The 25,410-nt window shown below is 35.5% G+C and overlaps 2 protein-coding genes across 4 annotated transcripts; one reads left to right on the top strand and one right to left on the bottom strand.

The window, feature by feature from the left end:
- Window positions 1-125: 125 nt before the first annotated feature.
- On the top strand, window positions 126-9,166 carry tmem268 (transmembrane protein 268). Of its 3 annotated transcripts, none has more exons than XM_089123383.1 (11): window positions 126-150; window positions 1,715-1,767; window positions 2,051-2,140; window positions 3,383-3,518; window positions 4,088-4,182; window positions 4,297-4,404; window positions 5,780-5,938; window positions 6,075-6,185; window positions 7,314-7,403; window positions 7,761-7,976; window positions 8,840-9,166. In XM_089123383.1, exons 4-11 carry the CDS (start codon window positions 3,407-3,409, stop codon window positions 9,002-9,004), a joined length of 1,056 nt encoding a protein of 351 aa, XP_088979509.1. In that variant the 5' UTR covers window positions 126-150; window positions 1,715-1,767; window positions 2,051-2,140; window positions 3,383-3,406; the 3' UTR covers window positions 9,005-9,166. The 3 variants fall into 3 exon arrangements, with proteins under 3 accessions (XP_088979509.1, XP_039537017.1, XP_039537016.1); XM_039681083.2 differs by lacking the exon at window positions 126-150 and adding an exon at window positions 1,362-1,630 and having other exon boundaries at window positions 3,386-3,518; XM_039681082.2 differs by lacking the exon at window positions 126-150 and adding an exon at window positions 1,362-1,630.
- A 4,475-nt stretch (window positions 9,167-13,641) lies between these two features.
- Window positions 13,642-24,833, bottom strand: prrt1 (proline-rich transmembrane protein 1). Its single transcript, XM_039681224.2, has 4 exons — window positions 24,489-24,833; window positions 22,375-22,733; window positions 21,111-21,302; window positions 13,642-19,784 (listed from the first exon to the last, which is right to left on the bottom strand). The coding sequence occupies exons 1-4, from the start codon at window positions 24,505-24,507 to the stop codon at window positions 19,608-19,610; spliced, it is 747 nt and encodes a 248-aa protein (XP_039537158.2). The 5' UTR covers window positions 24,508-24,833; the 3' UTR covers window positions 13,642-19,607.
- Between the last annotated feature and the right edge of the window lie 577 nt (window positions 24,834-25,410).

Raw genomic sequence — 25,410 nt, 5'->3', positions numbered from 1 at the left:
GTGGAATTCTAATGGAACTGCAACCAAAGGCTCTCCGTTAGACGGGCTTTGGTTTGGTTCATTTGGAGCTGAAAAGCTATGATTTATTTGTAGCCATAGTAGCATACTGCAGCAGCCACATCCGTTGATCATTACAGGATGAAACTTGGGGTAGGATGTTGCGTGATTGTCTGTATAATTATGATTTGCGTGATAGAATAAATGGCATAAGATGCTGAATAAAAAGTAGCTGATATCTTGATCTGTGTTAACAGCATGACAAAAACAGTTGATTATTTATGTGTAAGATTTCAGAGGTCCTTGGGATTGTTGTTGCTTTTAAATAGCTAATTTATATAAAATTACGTACAATGTCTCCCAGAATATTAAATATTATTACATAATTATTAAACAACAATTTGATTTAATTATAAAGGATTTCTAATAGGAATAATATTATATTTTAACATATTAACCTTGTACATTGTTTGTTGTGCTACAAATTTGAAGCACGTTTAATATATTATAGAACAATTATTTATTAACCATTATACACATAGATGTTAACTCATAGACATCCTACTCATAGTACACCTGATTTGCGTAGATGCAATTTTTAACTAAGCCTGTTGATGGCATTAGTGTGCTGCCAAATTTTATTTTCATGCACAACCATTACTTAGATTTACATAAGATGTTTGAGATAAATTTGAAATTTCTTTGAATTTTTTACTAATTTTAGAGATTTCCCCCCAATTTTATTAAGTTATGAATTGGAAAGGTGATCTGGGGAAAGTTGTCACACATTTTCCTCCATTAAATATTTCAGGGAAGTTTATTTTCTGACCTTTAAGTACTGGCTAATATAAATAAATGAATTAATAAATAAATACATAACTTCATTGTAATACCCCCCTAATGGTACAGTGTGGTATTTTTACACATGTTGTCACAAAAGTAAAATATAGTGTTACAAAAATATGACAATATGCTTATTTAGAACAGTTCTGAACCAGGTTTATAAAACCATATAAAACCACAGCTAGAGAACATTGCCAATGGAACTTTGACTCAAAACCGGTTTTGTTTGTTTTCTACAAACTCAATGAGCAGCACCAGTTTTGGCAGCAGTAAATGTGAAAACCACAACATCATTATGGCACATGTCTCTATTTCCTTAGCTGGGCTCACTCTTATTCAAGCACAAGCGCACACATTTCAGCATCGGCCTGTGAAATTGTGTGTACATTCCTGCAGTCATGTGTTCAGACTGAGCTGAGTCACAAGCTGAGAGAAAAAGAAATGATAGAAAACAGAGAGATAGTGGGAGAGCACAAGGGGGAGGGTTTAAAATAAGTTTTGCATTCACATAAAGAGGAAGACACTCTCACAGAGAGTGAAAGAGAAAGAGAGCGGTTAAAGAGGAGCCTGATAGAAATATTTGGAAGAAGAATACATTTATATGAAGAGCTAAATAAATGAGTTAAAAACAGTGGGAGGAGCCTAATAATAAAAAGAACAAAGGTTGTGGCAACAGCAGGCATGACTGAGAAGAAATAGAGGCAGACACAATGAAGACATGGACTTGATGTCAGATGCACACTGTTCTTCAGCAGTAAAACGTGTTTGCTGTTTTAGATAAGGAGCAAGGGTGAGTGAGAATGAGACGGAGAGATCATTTTCAGGGTAATATCATTCTGTGTATAATCTCTGTTTGTCTTTGCATTTTCTTCAGCTTGGGAGTCAGCTACAGTGAAGTCAGCTGTGAACGCTGTTGTGTGTTTACAGGTTTGTTAAAATTGCTGTAAAACAATCTTGATTTGTGTTCCCTAAGTCACAATGGTAAAACATTTACAGCTTTCTGAAGCAGTCTCGCTGTAATGAATGCAAAGTTTAATGCACATTGATGCATATTGTGCATGCATAAAGACACTTCTTACATTCACTTACAGTAACTTAAAAGGACATGCAGAATTTTGTGAAACTGGTTAAGAAATGCTATCCGTTTTCTTTAATGTTGAGAAACCCTAACATCTTCCTAACTTTCTTGTATATGAAACTATAAAAACAGAAGTTGACGGCGAGATTGGAGTTTCCTGTTCTTAAACAGGCAGTGCACTGTGCTAAAAACATCGACTGAAACAAGCTGGCCTGACTAAAGGTTTGTCATCACGCTCTTTGTCATGTTTGGGCTTTTTATGTAGTTTAAATCTCCTTTCTGAGTGCAAGATCTCATTTGAATGACATAAACTAGTTAGAATTATGAAACTACTACACATCACATAATCTTGACCTTCATTACTAACATTATTAAGTTGTGGTGCTTGTGGAGGCAAGCATCACTATTATTACTGCAGATACTAAGAGTTAATTACTTTACTGTGATAAAAACAAAAAGATATCATGTCCATTGGCCACGAAACAAAGTCGGCACCGCATAAATATTCACCTTAACAGTAGATTCAGGTGTATGATCTTATTGTGAGCAATTCAGCCATGCACAAGTCTATAAGTTCAATTTGACTGCAATTGTTTCATCAAAATGTCATAGCTGGACTTTACAGTGAAAACGACAGACTAACTCTGGGGACATAATCAGGTCTTCTCCAATCATTTAGTTCACTTAAATCCCATCCCTAAACTCACAGTCATCTGCCTCCACTTTTGAGTGCAACTTTTGAGTTCCTTAAAGCTACACTGTGTAATTCTTTTAGTTTATTCTTAGCTAAAAACACTTAGTTCTTTCAAAAATATATGTGCTCATTAATGTATATTTACTTCGTACAAGTAATAAAGTATTCTCGTGAGTGTATAATATGCCATTGAAAATACATACGGGTAAGCGGTCGCCATGTTGCCCCTCCATCTTGAAAGTACATTAGCCAAAGAGGGACATACCCGTTAATTCAAGCTTCGCCTTTCGCATTTACGTTTGAGTTAACACTCATGGACGAGGTCGAACTGGAAGCCATGTTAATCTTGGACTACATTGGCCACCGTAGGAGTTAAAACAAAATCGCAATTGAGAGGAACAGAAAGTAATATTCACTGGATGGTCATATACCTTTTCACCGCTAGGTGGGGGTAAAAACCACACAGTGTAGCTTTAAGTGCTCATTTGAAATAGTTGGTCAAATTTTACTTGTATACATTGTAAAATTGATGGTTCCATGAGGAAACTTTAACATCCATGAAACCTTTCCATTCCACAAAATGTTCTTTATAGTGGAAAAAAAATATTAACTATTAAAAGGTTGTTCACACCAAGTTATTTTATGGTTCTTTGAGGAACCAAAAGTGCAGGTTATTCTGTAGCATCGCTGAAAACCCCCTTATGGAACCTTTATTTTTAAGACTGTTTGCAGTGAGAAAGTGTTAATATTTTGGTGCATGTGTTTTCCAGCAGGTTCTGACAGTGACCGTCACCATGGAGGAGAGGGAGCGGCAGTGTAATGGAGAGGAAAGAAGTGATGTTGAATCCCCCACAGGGCAGTCAGCCATTGCAGGAGAGCGAAGAAGAACATCCACATGGAGGAATGGTACATATTGCCCTGTCTCTCTCTCTCTGCCTGTCCTCTTTCAGTATTAATAAAAAAACTGCTAACTGAAATCATCAAACAGTGTGACTGCAGTGTGATATCTACCACATGGTTTGTTGCCCACAAGGACAGGATGGTGAGATGCTTGGGTAACACTTTATTTTGATGGTCCCTTTTGAACATTCTGTATTGACTATAGTAACTTTGCAACTACTTGTCAACTTATTCTAACCCTACCAGTCTACTAATACTCTACTAACGCTCTAATGAGAGTGAGTAGACATGTAGGTGCAACATTACTTATAGTCAACAGAATGTATTTAAGGAACAATAAAAATAAAGTTAAACTATTGGTTGTAATGCTCTAATGACTCATAACATGTCATACTGTAGATTCTTCTGTAAGTTTACAGGAATTAGAAATATGTTTTCCTCCTTTTACAAAACTTTTATTTTCAATTCTTAAATCCAGTGCAAATTCTCCCTGACAGAAAGAGACACTGGAGTATTAAAGACTGGATTTCAGATTTAAACTGTTTAATTTACCTCATTGGATGTCTTTTTGTCAGGTCAGTGTGTGGCATCTGTGTCCACTTCCTCTTGGTTGACCCCCACATTTGACTTTTCACACTGCAGGAGTCTTTTGGAATCCAAAGGCTTTCAGGCTAGTAAATTTCCAGCATGCAAACAAAACAAAAAAACACAAACAAATCATATACACATTTTTAAATGAATCTACTTATTTCCATGTTGTATTTTGATGTTAAATCTATTTCAGATTCCAGCAGAAGATTTTGAAGGTCCACTTCATTTAGCGCTGGACCATCCGTCCGTCAAAAGATACCTGCTATTCAACTCTAACTTTTTTAATTTCTTCCTGGCACCAGTAAGTTCTAAATCACTAGTTCACACTCATCCCACCACCGAGCAAAGCCAACAGGACAATATGTAAACTCACAGAACCTGTTTAGTACAGGCCCGGTTTTATATTTCACTGCAAAATCAAAAGAAAAACAGTGAGTTACACTTTATTTTAAGGTGCCTGTGTTATAGTATAATTATGCATTTAGGTACTGAGTATTGTAATAATAATTAACTACATGTACTTACTAGGGTTTGAGTTTAAGTTGCACTTTATTTTACAGTACAGGTACTTACAGTGTACTTACTGCATAATAAAAGTTAACTACAGGGGAATACTAAAGTGTATACTTGAACACTCAATGAAGAATACTACAAAAATACTGTAATATAACTGCAGTATTACTGCAATGAAGAATACTACAATAATACTGTAATATAACTGCAGTATTACTGCAATGAAAAATACTACAATAATACTGTAATATAACTGCAGTATTACTGCAATGAAAAATACTACAATAATACTGTAATATAACTGCAGTATTACTGCAATGAAAAATACTACAATAATACTGCAATAAAACTGCGGTATTACTGCAATGAAGAATACTACAATAATACTGTAATATAACTGCAGTATTACTGCAATGAAAAATACTACAATAATACTGTAATATAACTGCAGTATTACTGCAATGAAAAATACTACAATAATACTGTAATATAACTGCGGTATTACTGCAATGAAGAATACTACAATAATACTGTAATATAACTGCAGTATTACTGCAATGAAAAATACTACAATAATACTGTAATATAACTGCAGTATTACTGCAATGAAAAATACTACAATAATACTGCAATAAAACTGCGGTAGTACTGCAATACATAATACAACTAAAGTTACATTTCTACCAGAAATTGAGACTTAATTAAAAAAATCAAGGTAAAAAACAACAATGAATGTCTCAAACTGCAATGCAAGAAATAATGTGATTTTACTTCTTTTTTTTTTAAATAACAGGCTGAGAGTTGATCAATATATTTAAAGTGTTTATTTACAAATCATGCATATATCTTGCCCCACATTATCCAGAGAGGTTGAAGAGCTTATTCTCATATTCCACTTGGGCCTTAATATCAGATGTGGCAACACTAGTATTTTGGATGTAATCTGGAAAAACAAACAAACAAAAAGAAAAGACTTTTCAGTTACACACTTCACCACAGCCAAATACTACACTTAAAGTTAATCTGCAAGTTAATCTCTTAAAATTAAAACAACACGCCACCGTTTTTAAAAAAAATAAGGGTTATTCTATGGAGTTAATATTGTGCCATAATTAATTGTGCTTAAAGGAAATACTGTTTTGCTTGTTATGTGTCTGTTGCAGTTGTTGTATCTGGTGCTGTGGTGTGCTGTGTACTCGACCCTTCACATGTACATTGGAGGCAACACAGCGGACTTCTGGGTACTCTGTCTGTGTGTCAGTCTACTGTCCATAATCCTCACCGCTGCCATCATAATCATCTTCTACTACAGCAACAAAGAGGTGGGCTGTCACATGACAGATCAGGGTCTGATGACATCACTATCTCTTTCTTGTTAGGTCTAATTCAGTCATTTTTGAGAATAAACCTATATTCTTTTTTAAAGCATCTTAACAGGTGTTTGTGTCTCTGTTGCAGATCAACATGAACACAGATGTGCGTTTGGTGGGGGTTAATGAGCACATGGTCAGGAACGGGCTGCTGTTGGGAGTGGCTGACTGGGTGCATAAATGCAGAGGAAAACTGCAGGTAATTGATAATCAGTTCCTCTTACCTTCCACAATAAAACTTTTATTGTCAGCCAATTTGAAAAGTCAAAGTTTGAAGACAATTCTGATGATAATTCTGACAAGACTTGTAGACAGTATACATAGTAAACACGCATTATTCTAAGAAAAGGAGCAGTGTTGATTGTGCAATGTACTTTGTACACATTTTGTGCTTTGGGGCAGAATTGTAAATTTAAAGCATTAAACGGAAGCTGTAACCTTGCTTATTGCTTATTGTGACACAGTATATCCGTGTGAAATGGCTTCTCAAAAAAAGATATAATGTCCATCGGTAATTGATTGGATCATTGGAAACAAATTATCAGTAAACACATCACCAGACAAGAGTTTTTGCGGAGTGGAAGGGGAAGTTATTTTGATTAGAGATTACAAGCGCAAAGTAATAAAATAATAATAATAATAATGTGCATGAATTTATAAATAAATACTGCTATATTTCACAAAAAACAAGGATGGTCGGTTTTAATTTTGTGGTTTCTCATCAGTAAAATTCATCATTTACTCACCGCATGTTGTTCCTGTATGTCTTTTTTCCACACACTGGAAGTCCAAAACCAGCATTCTTTGACATATCTTCTTTTGAGTTCCACAAAACAAAGAATTTCATACAGGTTTGGAACAACATGATGGTGTATAAATGATCACAGATTTTTAATATATAAATGAACTAAACCTTTAAAATACAATATTAAAACTACCAGCATCCTTTGCTCTCGATTTTCCCACACTAGTTTTTGTTTGGAAGTAAAAAAGAAAGAAAAATGAACTTCAAATGAACACTTACATTATGTTTTGACCAAAATTGTGTAAATGCATATTACATTGTTATTGCAATGTTTGAATTTATAAGCAACATTTTCAGAAATTGATTATTAATCATTAACTGTTTATTGGTATGAGAGTGTAAGCTGTGTTGTTCAATCAGATAAAATAAAAATGTTAGATCAGATAACTGAAAACCTTCCTGGGTTGCATCTTTATCTTGTTTATTTCCTTCTGTAGTCTATGTGATGGAACTGATAAGGTTTAAAGTAACGAACAAACTTGTTTAACTGCTGTTTTGCTTGATCCTTCTTTCTTTCTCCAGCTCTTCTGTGTATACTGGGACTTGTCCCCATGTCTGACTTGTCTGGTGGAAGCACTTGATGACATGAGTTTTGTCAGGGATCAAGTACAGGTTGGCTTGCTTTTGTTCTTTGATTTATTATTATGTTGATGCTTATTGGCCCTACAGAAAGTTATCAATACAACAAAAAAAGTTTGTAAGATTTAACACATCAAAAAAAGTTGAGCAATTTTCAACTATTTTTTATAAGTTATACAAGATGACTTTAAGAAATGACTTAAAGATCCAAGTTTATTGTACTTCAACAACAGTTTATGGTTTGTTTAGTCTATCTCTGATAGGAACAAGGGAATTATGAGAGAACAGGGTTATTATACAACAAAAACTATTAAAACATTTTAGACACAAAATAAGATTTGAATTTGAAAACACATTTGTATCTCACAAAGTTCCCATTTTACCCTACAGAACAAACTCAAGAAAAAAATGTCCCACCTAGTTCTAGTGACTGAGGTCGCGACCCTGGGTCCTGAGGATGGATTACAGGAGGAGGAGGAGGTTCCAGATGAAGAGCGCCCCCTGCTGGTGGAGGGACGAGAGAGAAGTTCATCAACCAGTCAAAGGGAGGACTCTAAACTCACAAAACACTTCAGCTTGATGCCTGATGCCACTCTCTCAAATCAGGTGAAAATAAGTATAATTAATATGAATAATAAATCAACGTCACTATATTCTTACCAGTGCCAGTTTGACAGGAAATTTGGCCAAAAATGGAAATTGATCAAACGATCATTGTAGTTTGTTTACTTACAGAAGATTACAGTATGTTTTCTATTTTTAAAATAGAAAGTGATGAATACAATAAGGTCTTATTTGTTAACATTAGTTAATGTATTAACTAACATTAACTATCCATAAGCAGAACATTTGTTACGGTATTTATTAATCTTTAATAATATTAGTTAACACAAATCCATTGTTTGTTCATTTCGTGTTAGTTCATATAAACAAAAACAACTTTTGATTTGAATAATGTATTAGTAAATGCCGTAGAAGTATAATTCATTGTTAGTTCATGTTAATTAAAGTTGTTAACTGATATTAACTAATGAAACCTTATTGTAAAGTGTTCCCCATATATTATATATCATATGCTTCCATGTCAGGAAGCACAATAATCTTTCTAATCATCAACCCAGAAATTGTCAGTATAGGAAAATGAATGTTTGTGGAGAGACTCCCTCTTATTATTGGTTATTTAAAAGAAATTTTCCATCATTTGCATAACCAGTTTGCTCAATTTATGCATCATCGGGTAAATATAAGACTCCTCGATCATTCCTGCAGTGATTCAAACTCACCTAAGATATGATTAAAAATAGATCCTGACTCATTCTATGCAACTTTATTATTCTGTTATCAAAGTTGCCTTAGTATTAATTAGAATAGTATAGTACTTCTTATGCCTCTTATAATGGATCACCATTGAGTATTACTTTCAATCTACAACAATTAAACAAAAAAATATGTGTGATGGTTTTCTTCAGGATATTGCTTACCAGCTCCTGATGACCTACGGTGCACTTTATGTCAGACTGCTAGTCTCAAACAAGCTTCCTGCTCCTTCCCGGCGGCCTTCAGCTGCAGGGAAAAATCATTCCACATCATCTCTGTGTTTGTGTGAGTATGTGGAGTTAAAGGTCCTGCAGTAGATGGAACATGACAATCAAATCTCACATTAAAAAGTATTAGTCATCTTCTGTGAGATGATTATTTTGCGGTCAACTGTGATACAGCCAAAGACTGTTCTTGCTGCTCTTGAAACTGTCATGATTTCATGTGTGTATTGAAATATATATATATATGTTTCCTGACTTATTGTGGGTCTCTATGTGATTCCATATGCTCATCAGGTGCGAAAAGAAGAAGTAAGAATTTATTCCTTTCTCTTCCATGTTAAGTTTTTGCATTAACCAGTCAAACTCATTAGGCATCACACTGGTACAAAATGTTGTACCACATAAGTTTTGTATTTTAAGATTCTGATTATCACCGTCACAGCCGGATACAAAGGAACAAGCGATAAAAAGCATTCTCCTCCACTTTTATCAACATGGATTTCGGACAAATTTCACGCGGGGGTCCTGACCACCCTGTCCGGGTTTATTCTGCGATAACAACCGGCTTGATGCACATTATACCGCTTATTACACAGCTACTTGCCACATAAGTAGATAATTAGACATATGACTGCAAAATATTTCAATAGCTCTTTTTAATGCAAAGCTTCGCAAAGAAGGCGGTTGCTAGCAAGCTGTGTGCAAACTATGAACATTTAAAGGGATACTCCACTTTTTTTTGGAAATAGGCTCATTGTTTTACCGTTTTCGAATCCATTCAGCCGGTTTTCTGATATTTAGAAGAATATCAGACAGTGACCAGACAGTTTCTGGTCTCATTGACTTCCATAGTATATATTTTTTTCATATGGAAGTCAATGAGACCAGAAACTGTCTGGTTACTGATATTCTTCTAAATATCTTCTTCTAATTTTAAATGGATTCGAAAACGGTAAAACCCAACAGTTTAACTCTGGGGGAGTTGTAAAATGAGCCTATTTCCAAAAAAAGTGGAGTATCCCTTTAAGGGATTCAGTACAGTCATACCACTTATTATTTTACCACATCAATAATTATGAGATAAGAGAAATTGATTTGAGATGAAAATGTTTTAAAATCGTACATGTTTATAATCTTAGTTATAATCCATTAATGTGTACAAAACAATCTTCGCAAAATGAGAGAGTGAGTCTGTGATATCGGATGACATAATTAAATAACTGTACACAAAATATTGATTTGAGTTTTTATATTTTATTAGCTCACCAAACGCAAAACGTCCACGAGGAAGTTCTAGCAAGTGTAAAAAAAAAAAAAAACGTTTTCAGTGCCTGGTTGTTACCAGGCAGGGGATAACATACCGTTGAATGGCTCGATTGACCAATCAGAATCAAGTATTCCACAGAACATTAGTTAACTATATTATTTAACATAAACAAATCATGGAAAAATACTTAATCTCAGCTAATGTTAAATTCAACATTCACTAATGCAATATTAAAATTATTAAAACTGAATGGGCCCGAGCTAACATGAATAAACAGTTTTATTTTTTAACTAACGTTAAAAAAATTAAATACTGTAACAAATGTATTGCTCATTGTTAATGCACTAACTATAATGTTAACTAATGGAAGTGTTACCATTGTATCAATTGATTGGATAGTGAAAAGTGCCTCTATAAGTAATTGATGATGTCAGTCACATAGGAAAGTTTATTACATTCTGATAAAATTATTATTTTTTTCTCTAGTGAACATAGGGTCAGTTTTGATTTCATGTTTATTTTTATCTGAGATTTTCCATAACCTGTTTTATATAAATATGTTAAACATGAAATATGGTGTGATTTTGCAGCATTTTCTCTTTCAGTTTAGACAGAGAAATGGCTTGTCATGCCTAGTTAGGGCACTGAGCAAAGTGCAGGTCTTACATAAGTCTCTGGTGAGGGGAGGACAGCGAGAGCAGAGAGGAGAGCCACTGTGGAAGAGATAGGAAATGACAGTAATGGTGTCAACATGAATCAACCAGGGAGTCAGTGAATGTACACTGCACAGCTCAAAGCTTGGCACAAGTACTACATGAGTAAGCAGTCCTAACCAACAGAGCACAGAGCGGCACTGCACCGTGAGGGACGTGTACATCAGATGTAGTTGTCCAACAGAGGTTGTTAATCAGCCTTGATGGAGCTGTGGAGGTGATGTGTGGGTGAGTACACGGGCGCAGTATGGGTGACACAAACACGCCGTTAGGGTCAGAGAAGAAGAGGCACAACTGTGTGGTGGAAGACGGCAGGCCTGCAGTGTTAAATGATTACTGAAACGATGTGTCTCTTTGGGAGGCTAAACGACCATCTGTGATCCTACCGACACAGTCTGGCCTGCTTCCTTCTAACTTGATTCATCTCTCCTCTCTCCCACCTCTTTTCATTTTGGATGAATCTCATTAAATCTCAAGATATGAATCCAGGTCATATTTCACCCCAAAATTACAAGAAGGACTTAAAAATCAAGAATATAGTTATTTAGTTTATTTATATTCTTTTATAATATTTATTTATACTTTGAATTAGTTGTTTTATATTTTAAGTTTTAGTAATTTTGTTATGTACTTTTCTATTTAGGTTTAATGTATTTTTTTTTAAGTAATTTTAGTAAATTAACTTATCGTTTACTGTTTTAGAACCATTAATAATAATGATTAAAAAAATGTTTTAGACAAAATTAAGATATAATGCATTAGCATCTATATCTATTCTAATATCCAATGACAAACACGTTTGAGAATAAGGGTAAAAACTGAAAATAAATTTAAAAAAATACATCAAAAAACTTTGGTCACACAAATCTGTGTTGTTTCAATCGATGTTTGGATCAAATATGGGCAAACCCAAATTTATTTATAAATTTAAACCAATGGTTGGGTAAGTCCATTTTTGATCCAAACATGACAAAAAACAAACAAACAAAAACAAAACAAAAAATCTAAAAAAAGAACTTTTATTTCCTCCACAAACATGTTTTTTTTTTTCGCACACATTTCCCAAAACATATAAAGGAACATGATAATATAAAGAAGTTATATCAGTAGCCTTAAAGAAAAAGAATAATAATTTGGCTATGGTTTAATAAATGCTCAGTGACATCTTACAACGATTTCTGAATTTTAGCGAATTTTTTCTCTAGTGCTGATACGGCAACATACACTAAATTTTTTATTTTATTTTAGACAGTAAAAGAGGTTTCGTCATGCTGGCATGTGTGGAAGTATTTAAAATAAGTGTTACAACTAGCCCCACGTTACCTCGTGCCCCGCTCTCCCCGCACGAAAATTGTCAAATTTTAATTTCATAAAAAAATCTTCTCAAGAACATTTGAGAAGTAGTTATACCCTTTGTGAACAAGGTCACTAAGTTTCAGTTCAATGCGATAACATTAACTAATTTAAATTTTCACCGGGTCAAAATGACCCGAACACAACCTGAGGGCTTAATATAGTATGTTCTACGCTATCTCACGACCAATTCGTACGAATTCGACGAATTATTAAAAAGTATCTAATTCGTATGACCTCACTCGTACGAATTTGTACGATTTGTATAAACCCACGTGATGGTTAGGTTTAGGGGCGGGGTAAGGGGTAGGTCATTCGTACGAATTCATACGAAAATATGTATGATTAAGCAAAATCGTACTAATTTGTACGAGTGAGGTCATATGAATTGTTACGAATTAGCCACTTTTTAATCATTCGTCGAATTCGTACGATTTGGTCGTGAGATCGGGTTGGTATGTTAGCTACTTACCCTCATAGTTGTCGATATAGCTGTCGACGTACATTTTAAATACTTTTTCCCATGTTTTTTTTTTTATGAGTCATCAACATCATTTACCGTCAGACGAGGTAAGTCCTGAAGACAACGACTATAAAAGAGAGCCATATCTGTGTGTGTATAAACAGGAAGTTGAACCGAAGTTGATAACCTAATACACGCGAACCCGGAACTGCGACGTACATAGAGCCTATAAGAGCTATTTTTTGTTTTGTTTTTTTACATGGAGCAGAATACCTCATGGGAGCTGCCATTTTGAGATCACATGATCAACCGAATACTACTCCCTTTCCCTGCTTTCATTGAATAAATGAATACTAATAAATTAATCGTGCTGACTGCAAGAGGTACATTTGTCACTGGTAACGGAAAACATTTGATTTTACATTGTGCATCCACACCACCAGGTATCAGTAAGCCCAGGACAAATTCTTAAATGAGGTGAAATATGAATTGGATATGTTTTCATTTAGCACTTTTCTGATCCCTCTCTTGCCCTTTCATTTCTATTATATTATTCTATAATATTCTCTATCCTGTGCAGCCAGACACAGTCATGCTGATGCTTTCTGATAGCTATCTTCACTCGCCGAGCATCATATTGAATTGGATCCACAGAATGACAGATGCCCCCCCACAGATTGAGAAGAGCTGCAGCCCCTGGGCAATTATTGCACACCACATAATGGATACAATATGTAAATGAGAGCATTTTGTGAGGACCTGGCGCCCTCCAATCAGTTTATCAGTTGTGTGATGTGGAGTTATACTGCAGCTCCAGTGACACAAGGGAAAAGATTCAGAGATAGAGAGAAAAAACAGGGCAACTATAAATAGCACCTCTGAGACAAAGAGAAAGGCCAAAACACGAGAGGGAGAGAAAACGCCACACAATCGATTCTTGCACAACCAGGTATTCCTCTTTAATTCAAATCACTGGATTCATACACTGCAAATCAATGATTGGTCTCATTAAAGAGCAAATCTCACACACAAATACAAAAAAAAACATGTCTGGGTCACAATTCACACCCATATTAAATGGACTAAAAATACGAAAATAAAGCATGATTCAGGGAATATTGAGATTTTTTTGCATTGCAACATTATTTTTAATAAGTTTCGCCAAAATTCTGAGGAATTCACATTATTTTCAATGGTGATTCTCATTTTGTATCTCAGCAATTATTATTATTATTATTTTTTTTTACATTAATGGGGGGAGTGTGTAACTGGCATCAAATTAATACAACAAATTATAATGGTCCTAAATAAGCTTCATTCTATTTATGAGTATATCATATTTAATTTTGTTGACTTGAGGAGAAATATGACCAGGACATGTTTTTGACAGGATTCGTGAGATTCACAGAAGAATAAACCTCTAGAAGCACACAAATACAAGGTTGCGGCTGTTTAAGCTTGAGGCTATTTTGAATAAACCATCTGCCAAATTTACAAGCTTAGAGAAACGGTGTGCAATAACTATTGGCAATCAGATTTCAGTGGCCATGTTTATAACAATAAAGCATTAGCTTTATATCACAACAGTGTGAAAAAGCATATTGCTGGTCTAATTATAAACAAGAGCTAGTTTCACATCAACAGTACAGTGTTTGCACAACTTTAAAACACCAAAATAAAATGTTTTGGACAAGCTTGTCTTATTAACAGACAGGATTTCTATTGAAACTATGCTCTCTCTTAGTTAGAAAATGAGGGCCATATTTTCAGACATAGCCCATATAAATATGACCATATGCAATCACACCTCTAACAGGTATAAACGATACATCTGAAGTCATTCAACGAACAGTTCAGCAAAACATTTGCAGTGCTGCAAGGCATTTGTTCAAAAATAGATATTAGAAATCGATTAAAGAGAGCAGGAAAAGAAAGATATGATGCAGTTCAAATTACACAAGCAAAAAAAGAAAATCTTCAAATTGAGTGGCATGGTAGAAGAGGGCAGAAAGTGCTCAAAATGGATGCAAAATATGATTTTCTTCCGTGTTTCCTAATTAATCATGGGACACATTCATTTATCAAGACTGGTTGTTCTCTATCTTGTATTTCACTGAGACAATAAGCATTTTTTACTCTCGTCACAACTGTCAAGCCTGCAAATGTAGAAATTCTTTAAACATGAAAAGATCATACACTGAGTTTATGATTTTCCCCCATGGAATGCAATAGGAGAAATTGATCAGATCCAGGCTGCAAGGATGACTTTTTTTTTTTTGTAGGCCAACCCGGAAGTTAGCATTACACGGGTTCCTTCGACAAAAAAACAATTGGATTTTCCCATTGGCTTTTGGATTATTTCAGAAAATAAGGTATTTGACTAACAAAAGTTTGATTCTTACACGCTCTGTTCATCATGATATTCTTCACAAATGAACACCGCTTTTATAAAGATTGAAGTGTAAATACAATCCGCAGAAATCAAAAACCAAATAAATGAACTAAACCACCCATGACTTTAACTCTCTCTTTCAGAGTTTTGTATGAAAACATCTCTGAAAGTTTGAGTTATAATAGTCTGCAAGAGCGCGATTATAAATACAACGAGGCTGTGAATGTGGACTGCTGTTCGGCTGATGGCGTTTAATGTCCCTGACAACCTCTGTAGTCCCATTTCGACACTTGTTGGCAACCACCTTTTACAAGACAAGATAAAGCTATAAAAATCACAAGAGGGTATTATGGATGCATTTTATATCATATAATAAAACATGAAAATCTCATGAGCTTGCAAGCATTTCAAGCATTTAGCAAAAAACACATTGACTTCGGGAAGATGGAACCAGAGGTGCTCAGAAAAAAGGGTACAAAAGCTGTCACTGGGGCTGTACCTCTTCAAAAGGTAAACTTTTGTCCATTTTAGGTGCTAATATGTACATGTAGGTGCTAATATGTCCATTTCAGGAGCTAATATGTACATTTCAGATGCTAATATGTACATTTTAGGTGTAAATATGTACATTTTAGGTGCTAATATGTACATTTCAGGTGCTAATATGTACATTTTGGTGTAAATATGTACATTTTAGGTACTAATATGTACATTTTAGGTGTAAATATGTACATTTTAGGTGCCAACATGCACATTTCAGGTGCTAATATGTACTTTTCAGGTGCTAATGTGTACATTTTAGGTGCTAATATGTTCCACTAAGGTACCAATATGCAGCCTTTGGGTACAAAAGTGTACTTTTTGAAAAGGTATACAGCCCCAGTGACAGCTTTTGTACCTTTTTTGGTACAAAAAAAAAAAAAAAAAAATGCTAGTCCTTTCTGGGTTTGGCCTGTCATCCCTGCACCCCTCTATTCCAGAAAATGTGGACTGGGGATATCAAGCTCCAAAAAATGTTATCTTTATTCCCAGAACATTTGTTATATTTATTTGAGTTATTTGTCAGTTTTGGAGCTCAACAGCCCCGATCTCTTTCATTATGGAAAGAACAGAATCAACATTTAGCTCGATTTCACTTTTATCCTCTATGGAAGAAACTCATACAGGTTTTTGGAAAAACATGAGGGTATGTTGTAAATGATGACAGAATTTACATTTTCATTTTTTTTTTTCTTGTGTGAAAATAAAGAGTTTGACAGATCACCCAGTCAGTCAATGAATGGCACGGATGCATTTTGAAAGCAGTAAGAGATAAATTCACATATTAGAGTCTTACAAATCCAAAACATTGCATCCATGTTTCAGTATAATATATGTAGGAACACTGTAGGACTGTTTGATTCGTTTTGTTCAACCAAACCATTGTGCTAAATGTGTTTATCTAACAAACTACAGCTAACTGACAGCAGCATGTGAGGAGTTTCAATGAGGTCAGAATTGAAGCAAGTTACACTTTCATCTACAAAGAAGTGAGACAAACTAGCTACTTGCTTACTGAGCATAAAAGTGCATATCACCACATGCTTCTTTAAAATATGCCAGCTGAGCAATCATCCGTGATGATGATTGACTGTTAAAGAGAACTAAATATTTCAGCACAACAGTTAGACCTATCACATATTTCAATAAATACAGAATTATCAGTTTAATACACAAATTAATAATTTAGTGTTTAAACAATAAATAATACACTGGATCACAACAGGGAAATGGCATGTCTTCCCTCAATGAAGAGCCAGTTTACAAAAGTAAGTAATGAAGCAATAATTTCACCCTATAATACATTCTTTCAACATCTCTGAACTGGATTTTTTTGAAGAACGGTTTTCAACAAGACACTTGGGAACACTTAGGCCCGAGGCGTACGCTACGCAAGTACATAAACGCAAATGTTTTTAGCTATTTTCACATGTCGCTGAACTGCAAAATATATCAGCACTTCAAAATTATGCAAACTCAAAATTTACATTCTCGTTGTTGCCACGAGAGGAGCTATACATGAGTCTTTTTCTTTGTCAATTTAACAGTTTGAAGAAAGTCCTGCTGAGCCAGTTTATTAAATTTAGTTTGTTTTTCTATGGCGCGCATCCACAATAACACCGCATGCAGTAAAACTATTGTCAAAGTTGCAGCGTGTCAATTCTGTGCAATAAAACAGGTACTCAGGATAATCGGTTAGCCACGCCCCAAACTCACACTATTGGTTAAGCCAATGTTGCTTTTTTTAAACAGACTGCATTTCCATTTTGTACCACTAGTAGAGGAAAGATTTTACCTTGCAGCTTTAAATAGTAATGCAAATTGCAACAACCAAAAAATGTGGCCTAAACAGGAATAAACTGAATTTCTGGTTACAGCCGAAATAGTTTTGGAGGGCTGAAATCATTGCCTGAAACTTTTAAAGCTTTTCAGATGAAGTGTTTTGACTGTGTCAGTGTCTATATTGTGCACACGATGCGGAAAATCACCAACAGTTAACAGTCTAGACACATTTCACCATGGCCATAAATTATGCTAGAGTAGCAAAATGTAATAACAGTAACAATTCCCTAAGTTTAATTGCCCAAACTTTATCCGGATTCCGTTTTCCGTGCATCACTAGCTTTAAAGGGGCAATGTGTAGGTTTTTACTTAAAAAATAGAGTTTTCGTTAGTACATTTATGAGCCAACCGTAATGTAATAGAAAGAATGACTGTCCACCCCGGTTGCCTCTATCAGCCTGTAGGCTCAATTGTGTGTGGAGGAGTCGGGTCCGAATTGGCACGTCATGCGCGTTCTCGTCTACTTGGGCTTTTATCCATACGGGAGCCATTAGTAAGCAGCGGTAATCGCTAGCAGTAGTGTTTCAAATGGAAGTGACAAGCCTCCAGCACAATCCAGACACCCACAGAAACCCCTCGCAAGTAAAAAAGAAAATAAATAAATAATAGAGAGACGCCGGCGTTGGCAAAAAAAAGAGTCAACATCGGCGCGGCAGTCAGCGCTGGGTATAAAAACAGACCCCGTGCTGTCAAACAATAACCTTACTGTAAATTTTCTTACATCTGTAAACATGCTGGTGAATCTCGATGAGCCGTCTGTGGTTTCTGTGGTCGTGCTCATACGAGCGTGCGCACCGAGAACACTGGCTGCAGTTTCTCTAACGGCCACTGTTGTCAGTGTCACGGTGAGCAATTTCAAAACTTACGCAATGCTTCTTTAAATATGTACAACAGAACTGCATGCTGCCATGTGATAGCCAAGCCTTTGCATCTGTGTTTGTGTACTGCGTAGAGTATATTTCTGGCCTTAGCTTTAAGAAAAGAAACCACTGAGTGAACAATACCGATATAAACTCTTCTGAACTACACAAGATGATGTTCCTTTGGGTAAATGAAATCTAAAATTGTAGTTCTATTATATTGAAACTTATTTACAATAATCAACTAGTCTTTTTGGATTTGAATTTTAATACTTAGAGCCAGATTTACTAAACAGGGCAAATTAGCGATAAAGATAAGTTCTTAGCGTGATCTCCTGACGACATGCAAATTATAGAAGACAGATGCAGGCGGATCATTTCCATAATGACCAACGCAATCTACCAATAGCAGCGCAAAATAGCACCTGGTTCAAGACATGCTTTTAGGGGCGTTAATTAATGGCGCAAATACCAGTAAATTGGCTAGCGCAAACCTTAGTAAATCACTTCCATGAATGAAATACTCTCCTCACATAAATTTATCTTCTTAGAAGGGAAACTCCAACAAATTCATATACAATTAGGTCAGCCATAAAAAGAACCGTGCCCATGCCTTTCAACTCTAATTTTTCACTGCGCGTCTTTAATAAATCGAACAGTAGATTTTTTAACAGCAAACGAGGGTTTGCACTGGTGCAAACTGTTAGTAAATCTGGCCCTTAGTTTATAGAAAACACAATTTATCCACGTTTTCAGTGATTAAATTAGTCAGTTCAACCTACAAAGTAATATACTATCTTTCTTTTTAAACAGATGAATGGCACAAATAAAAAACGTAATGTTTTGAATGTCAAAAAACACCAAAATTATGTTCCTGTAATACTTTTGTGAGGAATAGGAATATTTTTGGCAAATTTTAAGAGCAAACAATAACACGTCTGTCCTGACTCAAGTCTTCAGTACACTATATGTTTGAACTACTGATCTAACACATGCTTTTGTTTAGGAGAAGCAGGAAGTGTTCAGGTAGGTTAATGAGAGTGTGAGTGCGCTTTGTGTTTCCCATGTTCTGATTTACCATACCGCTGATCTCTCTTGTAACTAATACATGGGCGAATGGCTGTAATGTCTTATTTTTGACTGCAGATTAGGATGTGGTGGCTTGAGAAGTCATAACTGTGCTGTGTGAGAGAAAAAGCAGAATACCGACTGGAATGTTGGGGTCTGTAGGGCAGGTTGAGGGGGTGCGTCCCTGCACTGCTGTCTCTAGGGCTCCCAGTCGTCATCATGATGCTGAGAGGCGATGATGACCACAACGGTGAGTATGGTGCACAGCACGATGGAGGCGATTCCCACCGCCAGACTGATGAAGGAGAAGTTGCGTGCCTCGCGTGAAGCAATCTCTGCCGTAACCATGTCGCCCCGAGCAACAGCAGTACGCACCTAAACAAACAAAAACAACAAAAAAACGTATTTAGTTGATATCTAGATGAAACAGATTCGTACCAAGTCTGAAATTAATTTGAATTGTTTGATGCTAAAAAAGGTAACATTTTATTTTAATGTGTACTATAGCAATAACTATAGTATATATTAGCCATAACTAACCCTTAAACAAACCCTAATCTTACCCTAGCCATATAGTTAGTACATGTAGACAGTGTTGGGCAAGTTACTCTAAAAAAGTAATTAATTAGTTACTAATTACCTCTTCAACAGTGTAATTAGATTACTGTACTAATTACTCTCTCTAAAAAGTATTTAATTACTTTTAACTACTAATTACTTTCAAAATCCCATATCAATCTCAACCAGCTGAATAATACAAGGATAGACATGAATCTGTTTTAATTCTTTCAAATAAATACTATAAAATTGCATGAATTATCCTTAAACAGACCAAGGTGGAGAAGGTTACATTATAAAAACATACTTTTTAACATCAGACAATACATTCTGATGTTAAACCCACTATTGTTTTATGTCTGATCTCATGACATTTCACACTAATTCATACAAATTTGTACGAGTGCGGTCGTACGATTTAGACACCTCATAAAATGCATATGAATCGCTGTGAGATCGGATTGATCTATAAACAGTATTTAACTCAATTACATCAGAAGTAACTAATTAAATTACAGATAAATGAAGAGTAATCCTTTACTTTACAAGTTCAAGGGAAAAGTAATTAAATTACAGTAACTAATTACTTAGTAATTAGTTACACCCAACACTGCATGTAGATAATAAATATTACTTCGACAGCCTTTGGAAACAGACTTTTACGATATGGACTAGACAGTATTTGGTTATAATCAACCAATCTTACATGTTGTGATTGTGATTACACGAGGTAAAAACGATATAAATACTGTTCGTTTTCTCACAAAAACCGCTCGTTTCGTGTCTTAGGCCATCAATGTGTACTTACATTTACGAGTCATTAAATCATGTTTAATTTGGACTTCTCTGTGCATGCTCTTTGAGGTGGTGACCATAGACCTCCATTATATGACTGACAGACAAGAACGGTTTGACCTAAAAATATCAAAATTGAAAATACTGTGGAAACAAAGACTACATCTTGGATGCCCTTGAGGTAAGCTAAAACATAGCCAAAAATTAATTTCAAAGTGAACTATCCCTTTAAGCAGTGAGTTATGTGTATGGGAAACGCACCCGTTTAGTTGCATCTTGCTTGTGTGTGAACATCCAACGCAAAACAGAAATGATATCTTGGCTTACTGTCATCAGAGCTCTGTTTACCTGCACAGCTTTGATGATGGCGATTATTCCTGTGGGCCAGAAGCAGCAGACAGTGGTGAGGACAGCGATGGGCAGATAGTCGTGAGGAGGACGACGAGACTCCATCAGAGCAATGCCATTTGGCATATGCATGGCCATCTGGCCGGGAGCAACACCTGGATGAGGTGCACCGTTAGACATGTAAGGCTGTGCCTGAGAAGAGGAAAGAGACAGAAAAGCCAATTCAGGTTATGAAAACTGGTCGACAGTTGGGGTGCATTCTGATTCAGAAAAAGATCTGATCTCACAGACACTTTGTAGGTCATGAAGGATTCATCCACTGGCAGGTGGATTGAAATAATAATAATAATAATAATAATAATATAAAAAAGATTGGACCTATTTTTATCACAATATCACAATAGAACTGTGTTGAAATGAGTTGAAATAGGGCTGTAAAATCATAGTGTGATTTTCAATAGTGTGCAAAAGGCTGAAATTTATTTCATAATTGCGTACGTAATATTTTTGTGAACAGATTAATCAACTAAACAAATATTAGTATTATAACTTTACTATTGAAGTGTAAAATATGTAACATTTTGTGTATTATTATATTTTTTATTATTTTACAGTACAATATTATTACAACAGTAATATATTTCTTGTTTTCATTTTTTATTATCACATTTTTAATATTAACATTTTGCACTTCCAAACACAATCGCATATACAGTATGACAATTTATTCACAATAATTATTCGGTCAATTAGCAAAAATATTGAAATAAGTAACATAATCAAAGTTCACTTGTTCTAAATGCATACAGCAATGTACAGTAAAAAGAGAGTATATATTATCCTATTATTTTACATGCACTATATTATACTATATTACATTTTTTAAATTCACTCATCTTGGCAGACAAACGATATTGTCCTGATATATTTCGCATCTCTGCTGGTCTTGAATAGAAATTTTACACATTTCACATAATATTTTATATAAAGATCTCAGCTTATGGCTATTAAAATAATTCTAAAAAATGACCATAAATAAATAATTTGCTCATAGAAATATAAACTGGACTTATGATGATTGAACAATATGATTGGCACACGTCACCAGAAAGAAGTCTTTCTTTTCACCAGAAGATTGAGTAATGCCATTTTGATTAAACATTATAATTATGAGGTCAACAATCTTCCAATGCCTGCATTTAGATTGCAATTTTCATTTCATGCCGACTCAAAATAATACCTTATGAGATGAATCTTGACTCACCCCTGTGCCTATGGGATAGACGGGCACGTAGGCCGTGCAGGGCTGCAGCTGTAGGGGGTATCCTGTATGTAAATAGCCCACGGGAGGATGAGGGACGGTGCCTACTGGTCCGTGCGTCTGCACCGGGTATCCGTTTGGAGCTCCCTGGGGCCCGAGGGTGCCGCAGTGGAACTGGGTTTCCTGCAGGTAACCCTCTGATCCAGGTGGGGGAGGGGGAGGGGGGTAATTCGGCTGTTGGCCACAGCCAGGTGGAGGAGGATGTGGAGGCATGTTGGGGTCCTGGTTGGGGAGGTAGGGAGGTGGAGCCATCTGCATCATCGGCTGAGACATGGCCTGCCTCCCTGCTGCCTCCTCCAATCCTGAGCCATGACAGATTGACAGTCATACGACACGAATAAAGAGTGTCAGACAGTAAATTGAAGTCATGTAGTTTCTTTGGATTAAATAATCTGCTAAATGACTTTATGTAACATTTTAATTTGAATATGAAATCATCCAAACCAAACCAAACCGACCAGCCACGCGGTGAATCTCAACATTACAAACTTTGATTTGAAGCAAAAAAGTACATGAAACATAAGTTTATTGCAATATATATATATATATATATATATATATATATATAGTATAGGTAGTTAGGAAGTGTATTTCAAGAGCATGGCGAGATTGAGAATGTTTGGCACAATTTGTTTGCCATGACTCTTTGGTAAAGATTATGCAGAATCATTGACAGTCATTCCACAATTAAACATGATTCTCTAAAAAAATATGTTGAATTAATGCAAACTGATGACTTCAATAAAAATGTATACCATCAAGCTCACAGGTCTGTCTCAAGTTATCTTTGAAAATCAATTTCCAGAGAAAATGAATACGTTTTTTACTTTCTGATGTCAATTGATAGGCTATGCTTTAACGATTTCTACTTAGAAATGTCAAACTATTCCTCAAACTGGATTCAAACTGGAATATTCCGTTACAGTAAAGATTGAATGAGATTTACACCAGCTTGTGTCACCCGATAGAGTTTCCAGTGTGTGTGTGTTTCTATGCGCGACTAAATCATTATGTAATCTACAATGGCAGCAGCATATAATTCAGGTCTTCAGGGTGTATAGGGGGATTTCAGGCATTGCAATTCATATTTCATTAGTTGGAAGAGAGATAAAAAAAAATGCACAAGGATATATTTAATGCATCATTTTTTGAGCATATTTAAATAACATTGTCTGTGTCCGCCTTACTGTCCAACATCCTGCAGATTAAGCATATTTAAAACAATTAATATGAATCATTAATATGATTTCAGTCTACAGGTTGACAAAGAGGTGAGATGGATGTAGGCTATACAGCTTTTTATCAGCTAAAACAGTGATTCGATACCCTGAAATTAGATTTTTGATCGCAAAATAGATTATTGACATTTCAAAAAGGTTTTTATATCTAAACCATAGTTTTACAAAATAACGTTACAGTTTTAAGTGAATTTATAAGGGGCGTCCATCTCACAGCATGGTGAATCACGGACCTAAGGGACCTGCTGACTGAAATAGGCCCCATACAACAACCTTGAACAACACTTACTTTATGCCAATTCTCTCATTTGATTAAACTCAACACAGCCTATATTTGTGTAGCTATATATGGCCTATGTTCAACACGACATTATGCAGCAGCGAATAGCTTACGGACACAACCTCTGTTTCAAATAGCCAGTTGCCTACTCAGATAGCATTCATGGGGATCATCCGCTAGGAATAAGTAACGTTAAGGGTTGATTCGACATTTGATGTCATGTTATAATAACGCTCAGCACATTATTGTAATGGGCAAAACTGCAGCACGCGACAAAAGACGTTAACGTTTCGCGCTTTTGATTCACCTCACTAGGATTTGACACAGAATTCTGAAATGCATATATGGCATAATAATAGATTAAATAAGAATTAACAGAAAAAGAATGCATACTATTCATGAATGGTCATTTAACAGCCCTTTAATATTTGACTCTCACTCATTTTTATTAATAGCCTTTGATTTAAATCAGTATTCCAGCTGCATGAATGTATTTAGATAGCTGCGATGTGACCAAATACTTAAAATAGACATTTTACCGTGTTTTTCCGACGACATCGTGTTTATTTGTCCGTTTCGACGATGTTCAGTTTGTCCCTCCAGTAATAAAAACCCAAATCCAACCACTTCTGTCTTTGTGTCAGATCACAACAGACGATGCTGATGATGTATTTCCAGGCTAATTATAATGCATCTTCAGTGTGATGTGTAAAGGCTGGGTTGTCTGGGTTTAAAAGCCTCTGAATGTCTGTTGTGCTGTTTTTTTTTTCCCACGGTCACACTGCAACATCCAGAGCATCGGCAGCAGCAGAAAAACAGGTTTCAACTAACGCATCTAGTTACACTGTATTAACCGAGCGTCTTAAAGAGACAGCAACCGAACCGCACTACACCATCCATGCCGCTCACATCAAATGTAAATATAATTAACTTCAAGAAAACTAAAACCAATAAAGTGCATTTAAAACAGATGTACAAAAAAAGGAAAAAAGAACGCTTTTCCAATAATATTGTTACCATGGTAACAGTTTCCACCATACTATTTGTTACAATAAATCCGTGGTGCATTAGCTACCACTGAATTTTTAAATAATACAACCTCACACTTGGCTTTATGCACAGCTGCACTACTTCCTGAACTTAAGCCAGCTCCTTGTTTCCTGTCTGCCATTATTGGCCAAACTTGATTAATTCAGGTGTGTCTGATTATTGTTGCCATGACTACTGAGGTCAGGCACACCTGAATTAATCAATTTGTCCAATAATGGCAGAAAGGAAATAAGGAGCTGGCTTAAGTTCAGGAAGTAGTGCAGCTGGGCATAAAGACAATTGTGCACAAATGTGGGCACAGAGGACTCAGGTGTGATCTTAATTTTTTTTTTTTAATTATAAATGTTATATCACTGTCTTCGATAAAGTTTTGTCTATCCATATATGGTGTTTTCTTTTATTTTGGGGGTA

This window comes from Pimephales promelas, chromosome 18 (genome assembly GCF_988280905.1).
Source record: "Pimephales promelas chromosome 18, fPimPro1.hap1.1, whole genome shotgun sequence".
In the NCBI taxonomy this organism is placed as follows: Eukaryota; Metazoa; Chordata; class Actinopteri; order Cypriniformes; family Leuciscidae; genus Pimephales; species Pimephales promelas.
Note: the sequence above shows the minus strand (reverse complement) of the source record. Positions and strands in the feature narration are given on the sequence as shown.

What these genes read in the sequence shown, in the direction of transcription:
- prrt1 (XM_039681224.2), bottom strand. An exon ending in TCTATCCCATAGGCACAGGG is followed by an intron (nt 21,303 to 22,374) that starts GTGAGTCAAGAT and finishes TCCTCTTCTCAG; the next exon opens with GCACAGCCTTACATGTCTAA. An exon ending in CCATCATCAAAGCTGTGCAG is followed by an intron (nt 19,785 to 21,110) that starts GTAAACAGAGCT and finishes TTGTTTGTTTAG; the next exon opens with GTGCGTACTGCTGTTGCTCG.
- tmem268 (XM_089123383.1), top strand. Translation starts at nt 3,407, where the DNA reads ATGGAGGAGAGGGAGCGGCAGTGTAATGGAGAGGAAAGAAGTGATGTT. An exon ending in TTAATTTCTTCCTGGCACCA is followed by an intron (nt 4,405 to 5,779) that starts GTAAGTTCTAAA and finishes TGTCTGTTGCAG; the next exon opens with TTGTTGTATCTGGTGCTGTG. An exon ending in ATGCCACTCTCTCAAATCAG is followed by an intron (nt 7,977 to 8,839) that starts GTGAAAATAAGT and finishes GGTTTTCTTCAG; the next exon opens with GATATTGCTTACCAGCTCCT.